Raw genomic sequence first — 22,086 nt, 5'->3', positions numbered from 1 at the left:
ATATTTTATTAAGATTTTTACATTATGTTCATGACGGATATTGGTCTGAATTTTCTTGTCATGTAATGTCTTCATAAGATTTGGTATCAGGGTTATGCTGGAGTGTTTCTTCTTCCTCCTCTCTCTTCTAAAAGCTAATGTTTATGTTAAGATTGGTGCTATTTCTTAAATGTTTGATAAAATTGGCCAGTGAAACCAAACCATCTAGGCCTAGAATATTCTTTTTGGGAAAGTTTTAATAATGAATTAAATTTTTTTTGTTGTTTTTTTAAGTAGGCTCCATGCCCAATGTAGGGCTTGAACTCACGACCCCAAGATCAAGAGTCACATGCTCTACTGACTGAGCCAGCCAGGTGCCCTGATAATGAATTAAATATTTTCACTAGATGAAGGACTACTAAATACTTTCTATTTCATATTATGTCAGTTTTGATATGTCCTGTTTTTCAAGGAATTTATCCATTTCATCCAATTTGCCAACTTTAGTTGTTTATAACATTCCCTTATAATCCTTTTAATGTCTGAAGAGGCTTCAGTAATATCCCTTTTCTATCTGATGTAGGTAACTTACATACTTCTCTTTTTTTCTTGATTAGTCTGGCCAGCAGATTATCTGTTGATATATTCAAAGAACCAACTTTTGGCTTTGTTAATTACCTCTAATTTGGCTGTTCATACCTCATATAAATTTCCCTCTAAGTACTCCTTTAGCTGAATCCTATAAATCTTAACATGTTTTATTTTCATTATAATTTGTTACTGCTTGAAATTTTTCCTAATTTTTCTTTTGACTTTGTTCAGATCTGTATCCTAATTCTTTTGTCTAGTTCTAACAATTATTGAGAGAAGAGTATTAAAATTGCCAAGTATGATTATGAAATTTGTCTTTTTCTCTTTAATTTTGCCAATTTTTCTTCATGTATTTTGCAGCTTTATAATTAGGCACATACACATTCATGACTGGTAATGTATTCCTGATGAGCCGACCCTTTGCTCATTATGAAGTGTGTGTCTCTTTATCTCCGGTAATATCCTTTGTTTTAAAGTCTCTTTTTTTGATATTAGTATTGCTACTCCAGTTTTCCTACGCTTACTGTTTGTTTGCACGGTATACCTTTTTCCATCCTTTCATTTTAATCTAGTTGTGTCTAGCATTAAAACTGCTTCTCTTACAGGGATGCCTGGGTGACTCAGTCAGTTAAGTGTTCAACTCTTGATTTTGGCTCAGGGCATGATCTCATGGTTCATGGGATCAAGCCCCTCATTGGGCTCTGTGCTGACAGCTCAGAGCCTGCTTAGAATATTCATTCTCTTTCTCTCTCCCCCCCGCCATGTGCACGTGCACACACGCTCTCTCTCAAAATAAATAAACTTTAAAAAACTGCTTCTCTTATAGACAACAAAAGTTGGGCCTTGCTTTTTAATCCAGCCTACAGTTTCTGCCATTTAACTAAAATGTCTAATCCACTTTTCATTTACTGTAATTATTGATATGAGTGGATTTAAGATTACTGATTTGTCCTTTCATTACAAGTGTATTTTCTTTTACATTCTTGAGCACAGTTTACAACAGTTGCTTTAAGATCCTTCTCTGCTAGGGGTACCTGGGGGGGGGGGTGCTCAGTTGGTTAAGCATCCAATTCTTGGTTTTGGCTCAGATCTTGATCTCAAGGGTCGTTGAGATAGAGCCTCGCATCAGGCTCTGCACTGACAGTGAGGAGCCTGCTTGGGATTCTCTCTCTCCCTCTCTCTCTGTCCTTCCCCACATCGCATGCACTCACTCTCTCTCTCAAAAATAAATAAATAAAATAAAATCCTGTTAATTCCAACATTTGGGTCGTCTTGGGGTAGGTTGCCATTGATTGCCTTTCTTTTTTTTTTTTTTTTTAACTTTTTTAACATTTATTTATTATTGAGAGACAGAGCATGAGCATGGGAAGGGCAGAGACAGGGGAGACACAGAATCTGAAGCAGGCTCCAGGCTCTGAGCTGTCAGCACAGAGCCAGACGCAGGGCTCGAACTCGCAAACCACGAGATCATGACCTGAACCGAAGTCAACGTTTAACCGACTGAGCCACCCAGGTGCCCCTGATTGCCTCTCTCTTGAACAGGGGTGGGCAAACTATGACCTGCAGGCCCAATATGACTCGCTGACTATCTTTGGAAACACAATTTTATTGGAATGTAGTCAGGCCTATTCATTTACATACTGTCTATGGCTGCTTTCACACTACAACAGCAGAGTTGTGTAGCTGTAACAGAGACTATATGGCTGGCAAAGACTAAAATAGTTACTATGTACAGAAAATAATTTGCTTACCCCTGCTCCTGAGTAAGGGTCACATTTCCCTATTTTTTCAAACGTCTAGACATTGTGAATGATACACTGTCAGACTTTGGATTCGGCTATATTGCAATAAAGAGTACGGATTTAACAGGAAGTCAACTCAGTAGAATTCAAACTCCAAACTGTGTTCCCTATGGTGGGCAGCATCTGAAATCTCTGTTCATTTCTTTTGCCTTCGCTGGAATTTAGCAGAGTTATATGAAGAATTTGGGCCCCCTGCCTGTGACTATCTACTTTCCGGGATTTCTGCTCTTGGTTTTCAGCTGCTGTGGTTACTGTGAACTCTGTCCTGTGATTCTTCAGCCCTTGAGACTGCAGGTTAGTACTAATATTGGTATTGTAATTTTGTAACTACTTTATATATTACTAGATAAAGCAAATAAGTAGGTTAATTAGGAATCAACATTTTCAGTTGATATATAAGGATAAAATAAAAGTTAAAGACAAACCCTCAAATGTTAAATTTCCACCAAAGACATCATTATGTATTCATGAGTCTAAAAATTATCTTTTCAGCGTTTTTAGCTTTGTCCATTGAGAGAACCTAGACAGAATGTCACCCCAGTAAGAATGAGCACATCTAGCACCCAAAGCTTGGCTCCTAAATACCATTTTCCACTAAAAGGAATCAGAGCTCTTGGAACCAGTTCTGGGTCAGGAAAAGCACACATGGAATGTCTTGTGCCAGAAAGCAAAGAATCACTCAAAGACTAATTAATGAGAGTATGCCAAGAGGACACAGGTGCCAGTATGAAGGGACTCCCACTGATCAAATTTGGAATAATTTTATTAAAAAGATAGTGACTGTAGCTGAATTGCAAAACATTCAATAAATAAAAATCCATGAGTCCATATTGATATAAAAGAGAAGAGAAAACACAACAGCAAAGGGTTTGCCACCACCTGGAGGTGACTATTACACCAACTCCTTGCTCTGGAATTTAGTAATTAATTTAGTAATTAAAGGCAAAGATTTAGCGCTTATGCTATCTTTTTAGGAGGAAATATAGTTCCTCCTTACTTGATAAGGGAAAGTTCTTTACAGAAGAATGCCAATACTACATATAGAAGAGAGGACAGAACTAGAAAATCCATCATTTTGTAACTGCCAATGAAGTAATCGATTGAGACAAGGATCATCGATGAATGCTAAATCATTAGGTGAACTGCTGGGCAACAGGATCTTTGTATGGTGCCAAAGCATACCACATATTACTTATCAATTACAGCGAAAACTGTACATCTGCAATGGAGAGATCTGGTAGTCATCTGCTTCTTCAACCAAGTGGTAAAACACAGCATCAGGAGCCACAAGAGAACTAACCAGAACGTGCCTCCTGATTTGATACTAATACAAAATACTCTTGCCCAAAATGTTTGCCTAAGTAAGCCCTAAAATCTAACCTCTCATTTACAATTAATATAAAAGATAAACAGGAAAAGAGACACATCTAGAATGTGGGTCTTCTGTAAAGCAAGTGGGCTAGTTGCTTCATAAAGCTAATGTCACAGGTGGACTGGAGGTGGGGAGGCTGTTCTTGTCAAAAGAGAAAAAGGAAACATACTCAAATATAACGAATAAATCTTAATTGCTCTCTAGCTCCCCTCTTCCCAAACAGCTGTAAGAGACATTTGGGAGAAATCAGAATTTAGAATGGCTGTCTGATGATAACATTAGAGAACTGTTTATGTTTTTAGGTATGCTCAGGGCATTGTGTTGTATTGGAAAATGTCCTTAATTTTAGGAGATGTATGCTGAAGTACTTAGGGAGGAAATGCCATGATGTCTGCGAATTCCTTTCATATGGTCAGCATAAAGATATAACAATGCACATTTTTTTTTAAGTTTATTTATTATGAGAGCACACCTACACACGAGCAGGCGAGGGGCAGAGAGAGGGGGAGAGAATCCCAAGCAGGCTCCGCACTGCCAGCGCAGAGCCCAACACAGGGCTCGATCCCACGAACCGTGAGATTATGACCTGAGCTGAAATCAAGAGTCAGACACTTACCCGACTGAGCCACCCAGGTGCCCCTAAAAATGCACACATCTAAACAGACCAAGCAAATATGTCAAAATGTTAACAATTGTTGAATCTAGGCAGTAGGCACACAGGCTTCACAGTAAGTAGAAAAAAAGATTTGGCTGAAATAAAGAATTTAACAGAAGGGATGGAAATAGAGTCTAGGAGACATTCCAAAATTCAGAGTGAAAGAAAACAAAAGGAAAATATGAGAGAAGATTGAGACAGAGGACCAATATAAGAAGTCCAAAATTAAGCTAAGAGGAATCTCCATAAAAAAGAGAAAATGGAAAAATGAAACATTTTTTAGAAAAGAGATGACAATAGACAAAAGTATTCTGACTGAATGACCCCAGCACAATGAATGAAAAAGACACAACTCCAGACACATTCTCATGAAATTCCAAGACACTAAAGAAAAAGAAAAAAAATGCTAAAAATTTTCCAGGGAAGAAAAGAAAAGAAAGACACCTACAAAAGAACCCCAATCAGACTGACATCAGATGTTTCTTCCATTGGTGACTTTGAATGCTAGAAGACAATGGAAGCAATGCCTTCAAAATTAGGAGGGAAAATGATTTTCAACTTGGAATTCTATGCTCAGTCAATTGAGTAGAAGAGCAGAAGAAGGGCATTTCAGACATGCAGTGACTCGGAAGACTTGTCTGTTACAATGCTTTTGGCTGCAAGTGACAGAAAAGCCAACTCAAACTGGCTTACACAGTAAGAAAATGTATTCTCTCCTACAACTGGAAGCCCAGAGCGGGGGCAGGCCCCAGGCTCCTCCTGTCCATCTGCCCCCCGAACCTTGGTGAGGAAGTGCTGTCCTCAGGCTTGATACCTCAGTCTGAGGTTACACCAAAGCCGCCAACAGCATCTTCCTTATTTATACCCAGTGAGGGTCGGTTTACCCTGAACATGCCATCAAAGCCCTTCCCTTCATTCTGAGTGGACTGAGAACATAGGTCTAACCTGGATCAGTAACAGTTGCCAGGGGCACGCAGGTGGCCCACTTGGTTGAGTGTCCGATTCTTGGTTTTGGCTTGAGTCATGATTCTAGGGATCGTGGGATCGAGCCCTGCATTGGGCCCCGTGCTGGGCTCCGCACTGAGCACGGGGCCTGCTTGATTCTCTCTCTCTCCCTCCCTCCTTCCGCCCCTCTCCCCCGCTCACACTCACTCTCTCTCTAAAAAAATTAAAACACAGTATCAGTTGCCAAGGGAATGCAATGTGTGGAATGTCTTAAGGATCCCTGCTGGTGGCGGCAGCAAGGTAGAAAGGTAGATGACACCAGGGCCCTGTTAGGAACGGGAAAAGAGGGAATGGATGTGGTGAGGAACAACCGTGTCCATTACAGTTTACTACCCACACACCCTATCCCAGTATCCAGGAAATGAGGAATAAACCATGTAAAAGACACGGCTTCTGAGAAACAGTGGGTCCAACCCAAGAGCTCAGCGAAGGGAAGACCCGGGTGGCAGCTGTGTACCACCTCAGAGAGCAAGTACTCATCCAGATTGCAGGAGGGGGACAGAGAGCGCTCTGTCCCCCTCTGGGAGGGGGGCAGAGAGCTCTCTGTCCCCCTCTGGGAGGGGGGCAGGAGAGAGGACGATGCAGAACTACAGGAAAGAAACAGCACGGCTGGAAAGATTTTACAAAACCAGGAAATACTATTAAGGAAGAGCAAATGGCCATCAGAAACAGTGGGAAAAACAAAGATCTGTACAACAAAGCCAAGGTCCAAACATGAAGCACGTTAAATTCTGGCAAAGATTGTAAGCAGGTGATGGGAGTGTAAGAAAGGAGAATCCATTTTACCTTGCTTGGTCATTCTCCTTTGAGTGGTCTAGCGACTGTGACTCCAGACCTATAAAGAAGGGAATGTAATCCTAGCACTTGTGACTTGGCCTCAGGGTAACAATATTTACGTACGTGTAACGGTGTCAAGGATGTTGACAGGTGTTCGTTCAACTTTAGAATCAACCTACGACCATGTGGATGTAGTTGGAGGGCAGAGCACAAATGTTAGTAATTGTAAGGATGAATATGATCAAGTATAGCTTTTATTTTTTACTTTATTTTTTTAAATATTTTATTTTTACATAATCTCTACACCAATATGGGGCTCAAACTCACAACCCCGAGATTGAGAGTTGCACGCTCCACCGACTGAGCCAGCCAGGTGCCCAGGTCAAGTATAGCTTTTAGGTCAAGGTGGGAGGAAGAGCAGGGTCACTAGTATCCTCATCTTAACAGAGGGGAAGTGCCACACGGCCGCAAGCTGACAGAAGAGGAAGCACCGTCCGGAGTCAGAGAGAAAACGTGAGTGTGAGTCTCAACGTGGGAGGTGATGGAAGCTAAGCCATCCTCTTCCATTTCAGGGAGTTAATTCTGCAAAGTTGGTAAACCAAGAGAGATGGATAAGCAGATGATTTAATTTTGAAGGTAACCATCAAAGAAACTGAAAGTAGAAACAGTTAAAAGCTGTCCTATCTGGGTTGTGGAACAGGAAGGGGAAGGGGTAGGCTGTTGTTTTCACCATAACCTCTTTTGAGGAGTTTATTGTTATTGAGTGGCCGTAATATTTTGATAAAAACTCAAACGCCAAACAACCTAACTCTTCAGTAGTTTTCTATTGCTCTGAGATTAACATAAAAAATCCTGCACCTCGCCTGTCAACCTCTCTCTGCCTGCATCACCGCCACCTGCCCCGCCCCAACTCTGCTCCAGCCACACAGGGCTTTGTAAGTGCCTTAGAGGGCTAAGCTCCTGCCAGGCCCGCGGCCTTCACACATGCCCTTTCCAGTTGGGAAAGCCCTCCTCCACTCTGTGTCCTGCCCACTTCTATTCACCCCTCAAGTCTTGGCTTCGGCACTGCCTGCCGAGCACAGGTTTCCTTATCCCTCCCAAGGCTTCACTGTTCCCCCATTACTCATGAGCATGGTGAGTAACCACCCCTCCCCCCACCACCGCCACTTGGCCTTCAGAGCACTTAACCTGCTGGAATTACATAATTACTTGTGAATCATTTAAGTCTGTTTCTCTCGCCAAACTTAAGTTCCACGAGGAAAGGTACCAAGCTGTCTCCACCTGCCTACTACAGTGCCTGAGGTACTGGAGACACCTAACTCCGTCGTGGGATGAATGGCTGGGGGACAGCCTGATGAACTGCAGATCCTTCGGCATGGAGCAGCAAGGAATTCAGTATTTAAACTGAACTGTATCAGCCAGATGAGAAAGTTACTAAATATGGAACAGTCCTGTCACTCAGAATTGAGTGTCAGTATAACAAATAGTCCTATGAAATGTGTGGTGTTTCATGAGTGTCAGCGAGGAAGCTGTTCAATGTCACCCAAAGTCCCGTTGCATCCATTCAGAGGTGACTTGGGGCTTGGACTGAGGCCTTAGCATTAGAGGTGGTGAGACGCGGCTGGCTGTGAGGTCCATTTTGAACACGGATCCCCACATGAGTCGCTGGTAAGGGAAAGAACAGAAGGCAAAGGACAACTCCTGGAATTCTGCATTGGTAACTGGATGGATACTGATGCTATTTACTGGGATAGAAAAGACAGGAGGAGGGGCGCCTGAGTGGCTCCGTGGGTTAAGTGTCCGACTTCGGGTCAGGTCATGATCTCATGGTCCATGGGTTTGAGCCCCAAGTCGGGCTCCGTGCTGACAGCTCAGAGCCTGGAGCCTGCTCCGGATTCTGGGTCTCCTTCTCTCTCTCTGCCCCTCCCCTGCTCATGCTCTGTCTCTCTCTCTCAAAAATAAACATCAAAAAAAATTATGAAAAGACAGGAGAAAAAGCAGATTTGAGGGGAGAAAAAAAAGCAAGGGAACTGTTTGGGACTTGTTAAGTTTGAAATGTCTGAGGAACTCAAGTGGAAATACTGAAGAGGCCATCCAATGTGGGGTTCAAGAGGGAGGCTAGATATGCAGGCACAGAGTGGAATCGTCAGCACACAGCTGAACCCAGCAAAGCAATGGAAACACATAAACAATGGATATGCCCCAAATTAAATCGAGGCATAGTCATCAATGAAATGTCATGTGATCATCAAAAATGACGGTGTCAAGACATTACCCAGATGTTATCTGTAGATGCCAGATTTATGGGCAATTCTTACTTTTCCTCTTTATTTTCTAAAAAAAATTTCCATTGGACAGATATTATTTTTATAATTAGTAAATACAAGTTATTTTCATCTTAGAGAAAGGTGGTGTTATCAATCTACTTTTACTGACACATATCTACAACCCATCACTGAGGAAAAAAGGCAAGTTACAACAGTACATTTATAATATCATCCCATTTATTTAAAACAGTATGTACGTATGCACAGGGTGCATAAGGAAGACTCTAGAAGAATTTTAATTTTTAATGGTTATTTTTGAGGGAGAGACAGTGCAAGTGGGGGAGGGGCAGAGAGAGAGGGAGACACAGAATCCGAAGCAGGCCCCAGGCTCTGAGCTATCAGCACAGAGCCTGATGTGGGGCTTGAACTCACAAACCGTGAGATCGTGACCTGAGTGCCGAAGTCGGACGCTTAACCGACTGAGCCACGCAGGGGCCCCAAGAAGAATGTTTAAAATGCCAACAGCAAAGGTAACTTTAAGACTATCATTTATCAAGAAATTTATGTGGTATTAAGCATTCTTAAACAGTTTTAGTTGCATTACACTTTGCATGGATTTTGCAAAAACACTAAATGGGTTCATAAAAATATTTGACAGAATAGTTTGAAGTAAGCTTTAAATGCCATTTTGTCTCCCTTCCTGGCACTTGTGCTCTAGGGCTTTCTTTACTCTTTTCCCCACATACTGACTACTCAAGGGCTGGCAGTTCCGATGTCCGCAGTCGCACGGCGTAACATACACACTGGGTGTTCTTAACCTTCTTCTGCCGCGGGCCCTTCTGGCTCTCCGCAACCCTTCTCAGAAGAATGTTTTGAAATGCATAAAATTAAATGCATAGAAACTGATGAATTATCACATCGAGATGGTGCTGGAGTATTACGTGCTTCTTTGGGAAGCCATTAAACACCTAGGTCTAATAACTACCCTAAGTTTGAAGTATGATAAGGACAAATGATGTTTCCAAAATATCTGTAACTGTAATGTGGTACGAAAGCATCTTTCACCTCTACTGGTGACAAAGTCACAGGTACTCCTAACACTACCATGGTCTGTGGCCTACATTTGTCATTGAAGGAAAACTGAATTTTCAGTGAGAGGTTAGTGAAAATCAAGATGAAGTATTTTTCCCATCCAAGGTTACGGAACCCGTGCATTTTCAACCATGAGTCAGAACTGTTGGTCTAAGAACATACAGACCAAACAGTAACGGCAGTTTTCTCCGCGTGGTGGAATTTCCACAGTCATTTCCATATGCGTTTTCCACAATGATAAAATTACTTGTGGAATTAAAAAATAAAGAGCTTAATAAATACTACATTTTTGTCTTAAACAACTTAGAAGAATGGCTAAGCAATTTTAGACAGCTGCGTACAAGCTACATTAACATTTTTTATAGGGTGACCACTTAAAGACTTTTCAACTTTCCCTAACTCCTTAAGTATTATGACGACTTTAATCATTCCTATGTTCTTACCAGCCTAGAAAAAAAATCACTAGAATTATTTATTCTGGAGTTAAGTGGAACAAAAAGACAAACTGTCACAACTGCAGACGTTTGTGTTTTTTTGCCAAGTGCAATTCCAAAAACAGCTGAAAATATTAGAGCAAATTAGCACTAATATGGACCGATACCTTCTGCTGTTTACAAAAACACAAAAACCAGAAACACACAAATTTATACTTTAAAACTGTATTATTGAATATGTATAGACAAAATTAAAATATAACTTATCAAAGTACTATCAAAACTTGAGTACCACTAGAGGCCCCAAAGAAATCAAAATACTTTAATATTTAAGAAGAATCCATATGTAGAGGTCAGCTCATGCTTTAAAGTGCTCACGTCTGTGTTTTAGCAGCAGTGTGGAATGCTGCAAAGATGGGAACAAAGGGAAACGTGCGTATCTGAGAAGCCTGCTTTGCTTTCTTTCAAATCTAAAAATAAAACCTTCGGACTGCCCTATTAATAAATCTAGAAAATGGATGCCTTTTTTTGTGTGGAAAGCTTTCACAAACAAAGAAATAAAAATATCTTCTTGGTTAATAGGACCAAAGGATGTAAACATAAACCAGATGTCAATCCCCGTTTCTCTAAATTCCATTCTCCCTCTGGGCTCTGGTGGGGCTTCTGTTGTAAAGATGTTTCTACAGCACAAGGAGACATGTTGAATGAAGGTCTGTACAGAGCAACACGGACCAAACTCAAAAGCCAAGTACCGAGTGAAAAGAGCAAGTTGCAGAATGTCACATCCAGTAGGACACCCTCCCGCAAGCCTGTAAAAACAGTTTTGAATGTTATACATTCTCACGTGTAACGCAGCATAAAGCCTGCATGGAGAGCATCCCCATCACCTGCGGAGGACAGGCCACCTCAGGGAGGCAGGGCAAGCAAGTGTAACCGTGCCCGGGACTTCACGGGAGCCGTCACATGGAGCTCCATAAAGGAGGCTGATGTGAACAGGGCAAACTGCTAACGTTTCTGAGGTCCAAGTGGAAAGCACCGGAGTAGCTAACGCTTGAGCAGAGTGCAGAGGCTGGGGAGGAAGAGGGCCAGGAGGACTGCAGGAAGGCAAGACCTCAAAGACGGGAGGGTCAGGATGGCCTAAGGGAGGGCCAAGGAGTAGCCACACAGAGAAGAGGTAAAGAGGGCTCTGATCCAACCTCCTGAGCCCAGGCTTGTGGGAATCGCAGCAGTGCCATCCGTGGTGGCTCATCAGGGTGGACCTGGCCCTTGACAAGACAGAGTGAGCTTGATTATGCACTGCTTTCTTCACCATGAAAGTCTTGGTAAAAAATAATAATAAATAAAAATCAGAAGAACTAAGCAGTGAGTTTGGCACCAGAGTGGACGGTCACGCCACACAAGCTCCCGCCCTCCTCTCGGCATGGAGTATCACAGAAGGAAGTGTGCTGGAGAATGGGAAGCCCTCTCCTCATGGGTCTCCTGGGGCAGAAGTGGAGGGAGGGAAGGAAGGTTCCGTAAAGAGACCTGGAGGGAGAGCCCCGGGGCCCTGATGGGTGGGTGGGAAGCCAGCTCAGGGCAGATGGCCTCCAGAGCCATGGGGATGGCAAGGGGACAGGATGGATGGCCAGAGCTCCTTACACTGCCTTCTGGGGCATGGGAACATCTCAGAATGGGGTGTGACCTAGAAGGAAAGCAGAGCCTGCTTAGCACAGCTGGTGTGGTGTGTCTGATTTCCTACCAGCACACTCTGCAAACTGCTCCCAGCCCTTAGGCCTGGCTTGCCGCACCTGTCTCCTCTCCATTCTCCAAACTCCTCAGGCCCAGCCCAACAGTTCTCTCTCGTCTGAGCCTCTGTGCATGCTGGTCTCTCCCCCACTCCTATGTTCCACCTTCTCCTGGACTAGCTAATATTGCTTTATGGTTCAGGTCGTGGAGGTCACTTTTCAAAGAAGTCTCCTCCCCAATCTCACTTTCAAGTCTAGGTGGGACCTCTCTAACGTTGATGTGTTCCCTCAGTGGTCAGTACTCCTCCATCGTAGCATTTGGCCCCTTGTAAATAACGTCTGTTTGCCAATCCGTATCTTCCTTTAGATCAGAGGATCACTGAGGATAGTGGAAGTCTGTACCGTCTAGTACAGTAAATGACAGAATAGACACTCAATTGGTATAGGGTAAATTAATGAAGTATTGCTCTATAAAGTATCAAAGAGAATGACGCAACAGCACTCTGGTCCTGAATACTTCCAGTATATTCCTTATGCATATTACAATACAAATGAGAAAGAAGGTCCAGCAGCTTCAAGAGACCCTGTGACTCTAAGTCCCAAGGAGCCACTGCAACTTAGTAGCAAAATAAAAATGCTCCATTTTCTTCAATATTCACAAACGAGAACTGGCTGAGGTTCCCCTTGTCAAGTAAAGGGTCTTGCCTCACAGGCTCTGCTCACATGAGGTCACATCTGATGAAATGGAAGCTTCCGAAGTTTTGCTTTCTAGTGCTAACTGCTAAAAATTATTTCTTCCTAGCCTAATTAACAGCTCTCTAGTCTCTACAAATAGCACTGCAGACATAAATTCGTGTGCTCATCTCCTCATATGTAGTCTTTTCTTTAAAACTATGCAATTAAAAGGTCACCCTTGACTTGGCAATATCTCTCCAAGTTTAAAATGCACATACCCCTTGACCCAGCAAGCCCCATCTCTAGGAATTTCTTCTATACTAGTAAAGCAACCCTTAAAAAGAATGATACAGCTCTATAGAAACTGATAGCAAACAATCTCCAAGATACATTCACTATAAAGAGCAAATTTTGGAAATGTGCATGGCATTTCACTGTTTGTGTAAACACACACACACACACCCTTGTTTGTGTGCATATGCCCACAAAATATATAAACACGATTATAAAATATAATATAATATGAGGTACCTAGAATAATCAATCTCATAGAAACAAAAAGGAGAAGGGTAGCTGCCAGGGGCTGGGGAAGGGGGAATAGGGAGTTACAGTTTAATGGAGATGGTTTTGGTTTTGCAAGATGAAAAGGGTCCTGGAGATGCATAATGGGGATGGCTGCACAAGAACGTACTCCGTGTCACAGAAGTGTCCACTTAAAAATGGCTAAAATGGTAAATCTTCTGTTACGTATATTTTACCACAATTTAAAAACTGCACACACACATACATACATGCATACACACAGAGATTAACAAAAAAACAACTGGTAACGATGGCTGCCTCCAGGGAGAGAAATGGATATCTGGGGACAGGGTGGCAAGGCGCTCTTTAACCACATAACCTTTTATACAACCTTTCTCATTCTGTATCATATACTTATTTTTAAAATTCATGAAAAAAGCAGCCTCATACAAGAAGCTTTTTCCTTAATCATAAGTTGTTCATATCCCTTCTCTAAGTAAAAAAATACTTCTCATTCCAAACCAGGATTCCACTTCAGTTTTAAGGTTATTTATTAGATTTAAATGATGCAAGCTGCAAAAAATTACACTTTTCCCCCTAAGAATATATTCACCAAAAGCCTGACTTTATTTTTATCAGCTATTACAGAAATGCTCCAAAATCATAGAAGAAAATTACCATTTTTATCAGTACACAACTTTTATTCCATCACAACCGAGATAGCCGAATATAGAACTGTTTCAACAGCAAAAAGCCCTCACCATAATTCAAGACGAAAATCAGCCCGCAATTACATGAGACAGAAAACAAACTATGCTTATGTTTCAGTCTACCCTAAGCTCTAACTTCTGTGTCAGAATTTTAAACACACACACATGCACACACCCTTTGGATTCCTCCTCGTTGATCCAAAACCTACTTTGTGAAGATCCACTATTTTCTTGAGTCTTCTGGAATGAGCGCTGCGGCCGCGGCCACTGGCACTGCAGCCCCTAGAGCCCTGCCCCAAGTCAAGGAGAAGGCAGCATTGCAGGGCCCAACACTGCCCCTGCCTGGAATATTTGTTGGGTGAATGAATAAATGATTATCTGCTGACAGGCTTGCCATCAAGTCTCACAAAGAAAAACTTCGGAAAGAGAAAAGTAAGAGATGTTTGTTTACTTGAAGTCGACATATGATAAAGGTGAAGACCAGATGACTGACCGAATCCCCACGCGGCTATGACACGACTGGCTAAGTGGGCTCTCGATCCCATCCTCACCCGATGTTCAATACAAAACCAGGCATTTTTATAACCATACGAAAAACAAAGGACAACTTACCTAGAAGATTCTTTTGTATATATCAATACAGTACATCACGTTTTTTTAGGAAGAAAAAATATATAGACGAATATTCACACGTTCTTTAAGTGGGAAAAGGACGTTCTAAGTACAAAATCAAAAGAAGAAAACATAACAGAAATTGGATACGGCAACATGACAAGCAGGGAATCAAAAGATATATGACAAAGTAGGAAAACATCCGCACGACGACAAAGACTATCCTTAATACAAGTTCTTACAAATCACCGTAAAAAGAAACATCCTGATGGAAAAATAAATGCAGAACATGAATAGGCAATTCACAAAGACCAAATACAAATGGCTGATGATTACTGAGGTTCAGCCTCAGTAATAACCCAAGAAGCACAAATTTAAAAGATGGGCATCCAATTCAGGGAGGGTATAGGAAGCGGTACTTTCTCAGACTGTCAGGAGAACTGAGACAGCCATTTTGGAAGGCAATGTGGTGGCACTCATCAGCAATTCCAAGCCTAGGTAGCCGTTCTTCAAAGAGTGGCACACAAGGAAGTTCAATCCGGTAGTACGTTTAACAGCAAACCGGTGGGAAAAGCAACAGGAGGACAATGCAGGACAGTAAGTCAGCACCAGATCACACTGCTACTTAACAGAAGTGAGGCAGAAAGAAACGTATCACGTGGATTTGGATAGATGCGGAATATGTATGATATTATCCTCATTTTGTTAAAAACACAAAGAGTGCATATTTGTAGAGCCTGAGAAGACTCAGAAGGATCTACATTCATAGTGGTTACTCTGGGTAATGAGCACGGAGACTAACAGGGAGCTTTCATCTTTTTACACGGTAGGCTTTAAAATGGTTTGTTTTCCATAAAAGCATGCATTATTTTTATAATTTCTAAAAGAAGGAAAATAACAAGACATCAAACACTTATCTACTAAACACAGGTTCTATCCTTGGAGAATTCCTTTCAAAGTTTCTTGCAGCTTAAGTGGCTGTGTCTTTCCCACTCATAAGTACTAAGAGATATTTTTTACATTTCTTAGAAGGAACTAGATAGAGTGACCACTGCCTGTTTTATAAAATCCATTCATAATCTGAGAAAAAGACTATTAAAAACATAAACCATCCCCCGGGCCTAACAGCTACCAGAAGAAACCCATTCACTGCCCATATGACATTTAGTCCACGCAATTTCTGAGACAATGCACAAAGCGCCAGCCACACAACTCCCACCAGCATAAATACGTGGTGCACAAAGAACGTCCTGTCAGCAGGGCCCAGAGTACACCCCGCAGCAATCAAGGAGAAATGACAATCTGAGTCACAGGATCAGAAGTGGAACCAAATTTGGGACTTGCAGGCAGTGCCAGGCTCTTCACTCCTTCACACCTTCTATTCTCCTCCACCCAAATCCCAGCCCTTTACATAGTCCCCAAACAGGCTGTGTCACGGATGTCCATAAAGCTTTAGACTGAGGCGTCCGAAACTACCAGAGAGACACGACAAAGTGCTACTGGGGGGGGGTCTCAGCTGGAATCATAATGGCAGCATATGTGTAAACTCACATTTTTTCTTAAGGAAAAGAACGGAAAAATTCAATTAGTATGTTCTGCCTTACCACATGGAATGTTTGAAATCCAGGTGTCAAAACATCAAACGGGGAGTGACCACTGATTTTAAAAAAGCTGGAGATAATGAGCCTGACAGTTGAGAAATTAAGGAACCACTAATTTTTACAAAATTAAAGTCCACACGATGGTACCAACGTGGCCCAAAGTGTGGCTGAGAGAGCACCTGAGTGTCAGACCTTGTCTGGCTTAGATCCTCAGCTTTTCAAAAGACATTCATTCTGCTCTAGAGTCTCAAGAGCCAGACCCGTGTCTGGGTGCTCTCTTCAGTTCCCGCGCACACCTTATTAGCCATGGGCTCTGCTGCTCTGGGACAGCTTTCAGGAGGCCGTCCTTCTAGGGGACCACTCACCAGTCCCCATAACTGAACACGTTTTCCCACTGAGCACTAACACTGACCAGGAAGCCATTTACCCAAGACCAAAGCACACAAAGCACCATGCTGAAGACCGCTAGGCGACAGCAGCAGTGGCAGGTGAAGAGCTCAGTCAAAGGGCTCTCAGCTCAGCTGACCTGCTTCAAGGTGAACTGAAGTTGCAGATCACCAGTTCCGGCTCTAATCTGACGCCCGCCCCCAGATCACGCTGTGGCTACCAAGTAACCCTACCCAAACTGACCTTTCAGGGCTCAGGGAAGTGACTTTTTTTTATTATATGGCACAGTTTGGCACAGTTATATCTTTAGTCTTTGGGGTACTTTTATACTGTCCAAGAGTAGTACATCTTGTTTTTTTGTTTCCTTTTTTTTTTTTTTAAAAACAGATGGCCAAACCAGGACATATACTAAAAAAAAAAAAAGGAAGGTTACTTACCTGAGCCCTAACATTCCAGCTACCATGGAATCCTGTTGGAGCTGGTCTACAGAAGCAAGATGTATTCTGGGGAGTCACATGTCACATCAAAGCAGGAACTGGTGAGTCTGTATTTTTATGGAGCCTAAAACAAAGAAAATCGTAAGTTGAAAGCCCCCATTGTGCTGCACGACCTTTTTCCCAGGGCTATTTGGGACATTCTGAAGATAAACATATAGACAAAGTACTATACTATTTCCCAGCTTACCTACTAGAAACAAAGGATAAACCGATTACTAGAACATAACACACATTACTAAAATAAAGATTCGTGTGTGTTAAAATCAACACTATCACAAGCCTTGTCACCTCTGAGGGACATTTCGACACTTTTATACAGCAGACCGTTAGTGGTGATCCCTGGTAAGTATTTCTTGCGCTATGTCATGCAGAAATACTCAGGGAGAGAACACATGTTCAACAGAACATGCAACATCAAAATGTCATCCCAAAAAGAACATGCAAAATCCAGAGGCAAAGTGTCCCTTTTTTTTTCTTCAAGCAGCTGAATTTGAAATGAGCTGCTGTAACATCGCTTAAAGGAGCTTTAACCCCGAGAGAGAGAGAGAGAGAGAGAGAGAGAGAGAGAGAGAGAGAGAGAGAGAGAGAAAGCAGCACCAACAGAAACCAAGCGCCCTGGGAGATCCAAAGCCCTCCTCCAAAATACGCACGTGTGCTTCAGAGCGATCACTGTTAAGCCTCTCAGATCAGTAAATCGTGATGTTCAACAAACTAAGTTATTAATTCGATAGTTTCTGTTTTGCTTTTGAACATGTTCAAAAGACTTTTGTCATCACATTTTTTTCATCAATATAACCATCATTTCCTTGTTAAAACCTAAACCGCCCCACATTAGCTAATCTCTGGTACCCTTACTGGCCCAAGAGCAGCACTTTTATCTTTAGACTAAAAAAGCCTAGAGCACACGACTTCGAGACTATTCACACAAGCAATTACTCATGTAATTAAACCCAGAGGAAGGGCAACACCAACTAAGTCTTTACCACTGGTCTATAACTACCAGGATACCACCTAGAATTATCTGTTGAGATGCAGTGAGGCCTTACAATTCCCTTAGATAGTCAAGTCATAGAATGCTTTGAAATCCAGAAGTCAAGGTAACAGTACTACTCAGCTATATCATAAAAATCAAACTGGTACCCTGGCTGGGAGGCCCTGGCAAAGCCGCAACTTCTCACAGCCACAATCTGTTTTTTACTTGTAAACTGAGGGAGCTGGACTAAGGTGCCTTCCAGCTGTGAAATTTTTAAGATCTTTGATTAACTCACGGTTTCATGGAAAAAAAGAGCCAGCAAATGAAAGCAGGTAGACAGACACCCAATAAAGCAGTAATTTGTAGGTCTCTATATATGATGCTCCCAGCTCCTAGGCAAGGAAGACAAGTGAACCCTTCCTAAGGCTTGCTCCTGAGAGTTCAGACATCTGGAGTAACTGCAAAACAGCCACGGTGAGGACACCTTCCTATGCCAGCAGACCCAACATAAGTGTGCCTTGAAGAAATTATAAAGGCCAAGGCTTTGTTCATGAGAATGACCACCCCTCTTTTGCTATGGGAGTGGGGATACCCTGCCTGCTGCCAAATTCCCATTCAGTTCCCCCGAACACCATTACCTACCATCAAAAATGGTAGAGCCAAGTACTTAGTAACGGCATGCGAATCAAGATTTCAAAAGGAAAAAGGTCCTTGCAAGAGAAAGGCAGAAGAGAACAGATAAAGGCATAAGAGCGTAACTTTTGTGTAAGTGAGCCCAAGGAAGAAGAAACCATTTACATCTGTCCTGCTGGAAACAAGGTAAGGCACAGTGGTGACAATGGCAATTTGACTGGAGAAGGCTGGTATAGAAAAATCGAGGACAAGGTCCTTCTGTTGGAACAGCAATAATGCTCTACGGAAGAAAACAGGTTGTGTCTGCACGCACGTCACCAAAGCAGAGGGTGGTGAAAACAAGCAGGTGTCCTGCTGTGCTCCCTGGAACTCACCACCAGTCTAGGACTGTGTTTCCCCCACCCATCCAATCCTGTGCACTTAAAGCACTACAGACACTACAGTTGATCCCTGAATAACACAGGTTTGAACTATGCGGGTCCACTTATATGCAGATTTTTTTTCAGTACAGTCCTGTAAATGTATTCTCTCCTCCCCATGATTCTCTTAATAACGTCTTCTTTACTATCTATATCGTAAGAATACAGCATATAACACACATAACATACAAAATACATTAATCAACTGTTTATGTTAATGGTGAGACTTCCGGTCAACAGTAGGCTATTAGTAGTTAAATTTGGGGGGAGTCAAAAGTTATATGTGGATTGTCACCTGCATTGGGGGTGCGGGTCAGGGCCCCTAATCCCTGCATCATTCAAAAGTCAACTGTAGTTACTACAAACGTGAAACATTTTCTGTGATTCTCTCCTGGTGACCACCACAGAGGTAGGTATTCTCATAGATAACTCAAGTGGCCTAGGACACACTGCTCCTAACCAATTAAAAGATGTCCACTGATATTTGCCTTTTGAAAAGATTACAGGTTCCAGGACACACATTTATCATGCAAATAGTCCCAGGCAGATACATCAGCGGTGGAAACGGGACTGGAGTAAGGAACTAACAATTTTACCTCTGCTCTTCTCATTCTATGTCCACATGGGAGAAGCAGTATTCGGGTGGGGGTGACATCATATTGGACTTATCTAGCCAAACTCCACAGGGTGCCTCCCCACCATCTAGATTTGGCTACATAGAAACAGAGCAAAGAAGAAACAATGACTCTAACTGGAGATTGCATATAGAATGCAAAATTGTATTCTAACCCTCCCAGTAGGGAAACAGCACAAAAGGGGGAGTAGGGTTTGAGCACATCATGCTCTATCAGGTGAAATAAAGACTTGCTACTCTAGGTTTCAAGCATCCCAGGCACATCTGTAACAAGAAATAGGACGGTGTGATAGGCCCCTAATAGCAAAAAAGCCATAGAGTCAAGCTGTCGGAATACAGAGTTCAGATGCCACCAGGCACTTTTCGAAGAAACTATACTCTGGAAGCAGCCTGTGCTGTTTAGAAGGCTGGGGGTATGACAGACAGCTAACTGGAGGGGCACCCGAGGAGGCAAGCGCATTGCCAATGATGCAAAACAAAGCAGAGTCCTCATCCTGTCACATCAGAGGCTCAGATGCACAAACCCTGGAATCTTTGCGTGTCTGTGGATAGGAATGTCCCTCAGTGTTCAGCCATGAAGCTGACATGCCACAAATCGGTGTCTGTGGCAACTTATTTAACTGACTGTACTCTACTAGATTGGCTGTGCCCCTTACGGTTCTTCTGTGTCCGGGTAAGAAAATAAAAGTAAGTGTTTCCTAGGCTTCTCGACTGGAGTTTGAAATAGAAGTTCTAAAAAAACCCATAAATAAGCCTATTCCCTAAATCCTTGGTGGAAATTCCTAAAAGACCTAAAAAAAAACCCAGACACCGTTTTTGTTTTCATAAGGATCTAGCATATTTCAAAATACCCAAGAGGTCAGCTTAATCTTGTTAACTGAAATCGCTGAGATCCAAATGAAAATTCTGGCCACGAACCCCAAATTTCTCCGCAATAACTGCCTGTTAACAACAGTGAATTTTACTACCATGGCACCAATAAGCTTCATTTTTCTAGTATAACAAAACACCTGAAACTTGTGAGAGTCTTCCAAAGTCTAAGCCACTCGGCATCACGCGCTGCTAGATTTGCTTCCACCATCACCAACCACCCCCCTGAATTCGAGCCTACCATCTCACAATTTGGGGTACTGATCCCACACAACAGAGACACAACGTGTGAATGGCTCTGCAGAGTCCATTCCTGTTCCTGGAAAAAGAACCAAAAGCACACATCTGCCTGACCATGAGTCAGGAATATCACTTTTGTGGTGGAGCCCATTTCTGCTGTGACCAATCCACAACGAACACACTCACGACACAGGCGACCACCACAGAGGTAGGTATTCCAGAGCAAGCTTTCCCAGGCTCGGGTCCACTTAGCAAGGTCATCAACGGTCTTCTCGGTGAAAGCAATTTTTTTTTAGACTCTTTACGATGACATTAAGTCTTAAGGGCAAAACCCACAGAAACAATGCCACACCACGTAAAAGTCACCTGAGTTTCAGTCTGGGTGATTCAGTTATAACCAAACTAAAAAGGAAATAAACTTTCAGGGGCAATTGACAGGAACCACAGCGATGCGATGAACTTGCCCCCATCGTAATGATGATCTTGAGCAGGGCGCGCTCCAGGACCATAGGAGCCGGTTACATACTATGTCCCACTCCACTTATGTAACTGGAAGATCTCCGGCGAAGGGGGGCGGGGAGGATGGGAGGGCGCTCATATTCTGAGGCCACGGAACCCCCCAAAGACCCTGGGGGCGCACTCCCACCGAAGAGCCTCTGGTGCTCCCTGACACGCAGTCCCCTACCTACGGCTCCTGATGGGAACTATAACCGCCTCTTTATGATGAGTTGTGGGACCAGGAACACAATGTCTAGTCCCTTTGGTGGGTGGGCAATAATTCCCACCTACTTGCTCCTGCTAGAAAGAAAAGGAGATGGTGGACCGACTCGTTCGCAGTGGGGGCAGAAAGTCATGGAATGGGCGAGAAGGAGGGGGAGGCAAAGCCTGGAGATGGGGGTGAGAGCGCAGGAGCCCTTGTGGCGCACTCTCCCGACGGGAGGCGGACTGCGCACGCGCGCCGGTGGGGGGGCCGAGTAACGGCAGAGGGGGCGCGCGAGGGAGGGAGAGGGGAGAGCGCGATCCAGGGAGAGGCCGGGGCGGCGGGCGCGCGACGACGCCGCGGGCCCGAAGCCCCGAGAAGGGCACGACGCGCGCGCAGCCCCGACAGGCAAAACCCCGGCGACAGGGGCGCCCGCGGGCCGGGATGCGCGCCGGAGGCGGGAGGGAGGGGGGCGCCAAGCGAAGGCTGCCCTGGGAGACCGCGCCGAGGACGGTCACCGCGAGTGCGGGTGACGGGCCGAGGGGGGAGCCGTCACCGGCGGCGGCGGGAGGGGGAGGGTAGAGAGGAGGGACGCCATCCGCCAGCCGTGTCGCCCGACCCCGCGGGCCCCTCCCGCGCCACGTCCCGCCCCTACCCTCCGCCCCCCGGCAAGGGTCCCCGCCCGCGGCCACGGCGGTCCCACTCACAGTCTCTCCTCCTCGCCTCCTCCTCCTCCTCCGCTCGGCGCGGCAGCGGCGGCGGCGGCCATTTTCCGGACGGCTTTTACCACAGCCCTCTCTCTGAGAGGAGGGAGCGCGCGCGCCGCCGACGCCGGGACCCCGCACGGCCGACGTCGCGCCCCGCCCTCCCGGCCGGCCTGCGCGCTGCTGCACCTGCGCGCCCGCGCCCCGCCCC

At 44.0% G+C, this 22,086-nt stretch overlaps 1 protein-coding gene and 1 long non-coding RNA gene across 2 annotated transcripts in view; both read right to left on the bottom strand.

The window, feature by feature from the left end:
• The window catches only part of MECP2 (methyl-CpG binding protein 2), a 68,150-nt gene extending 46,126 nt beyond the window's left edge, over positions 1–22,024 (bottom strand). The window contains exon 1 of the mRNA XM_019437694.2: positions 21,879–22,024. Coding sequence (XP_019293239.1) covers positions 21,879–21,940 — 62 coding nt within the window. The 5' untranslated portion in view covers positions 21,941–22,024. The remainder of the gene's footprint in view (positions 1–21,878) is intronic.
• LOC128773907 (uncharacterized) lies at positions 6,430–16,757 on the bottom strand. The gene is made up of 2 exons (XR_008418378.1): positions 16,643–16,757; positions 6,430–6,763 (listed from the first exon to the last, which is right to left on the bottom strand). It is a non-coding gene; the product is annotated as an uncharacterized LOC128773907 (long non-coding RNA).
• Positions 22,025–22,086: the final 62 nt, after the last annotated feature.

Source organism: Panthera pardus, unplaced genomic scaffold, assembly GCF_024362965.1.
Source record: "Panthera pardus isolate Hobbes unplaced genomic scaffold, ASM2436296v1 HiC_scaffold_27, whole genome shotgun sequence".
NCBI classification, from domain to species: Eukaryota; Metazoa; Chordata; class Mammalia; order Carnivora; family Felidae; genus Panthera; species Panthera pardus.
Note: the sequence above shows the minus strand (reverse complement) of the source record. Positions and strands in the feature narration are given on the sequence as shown.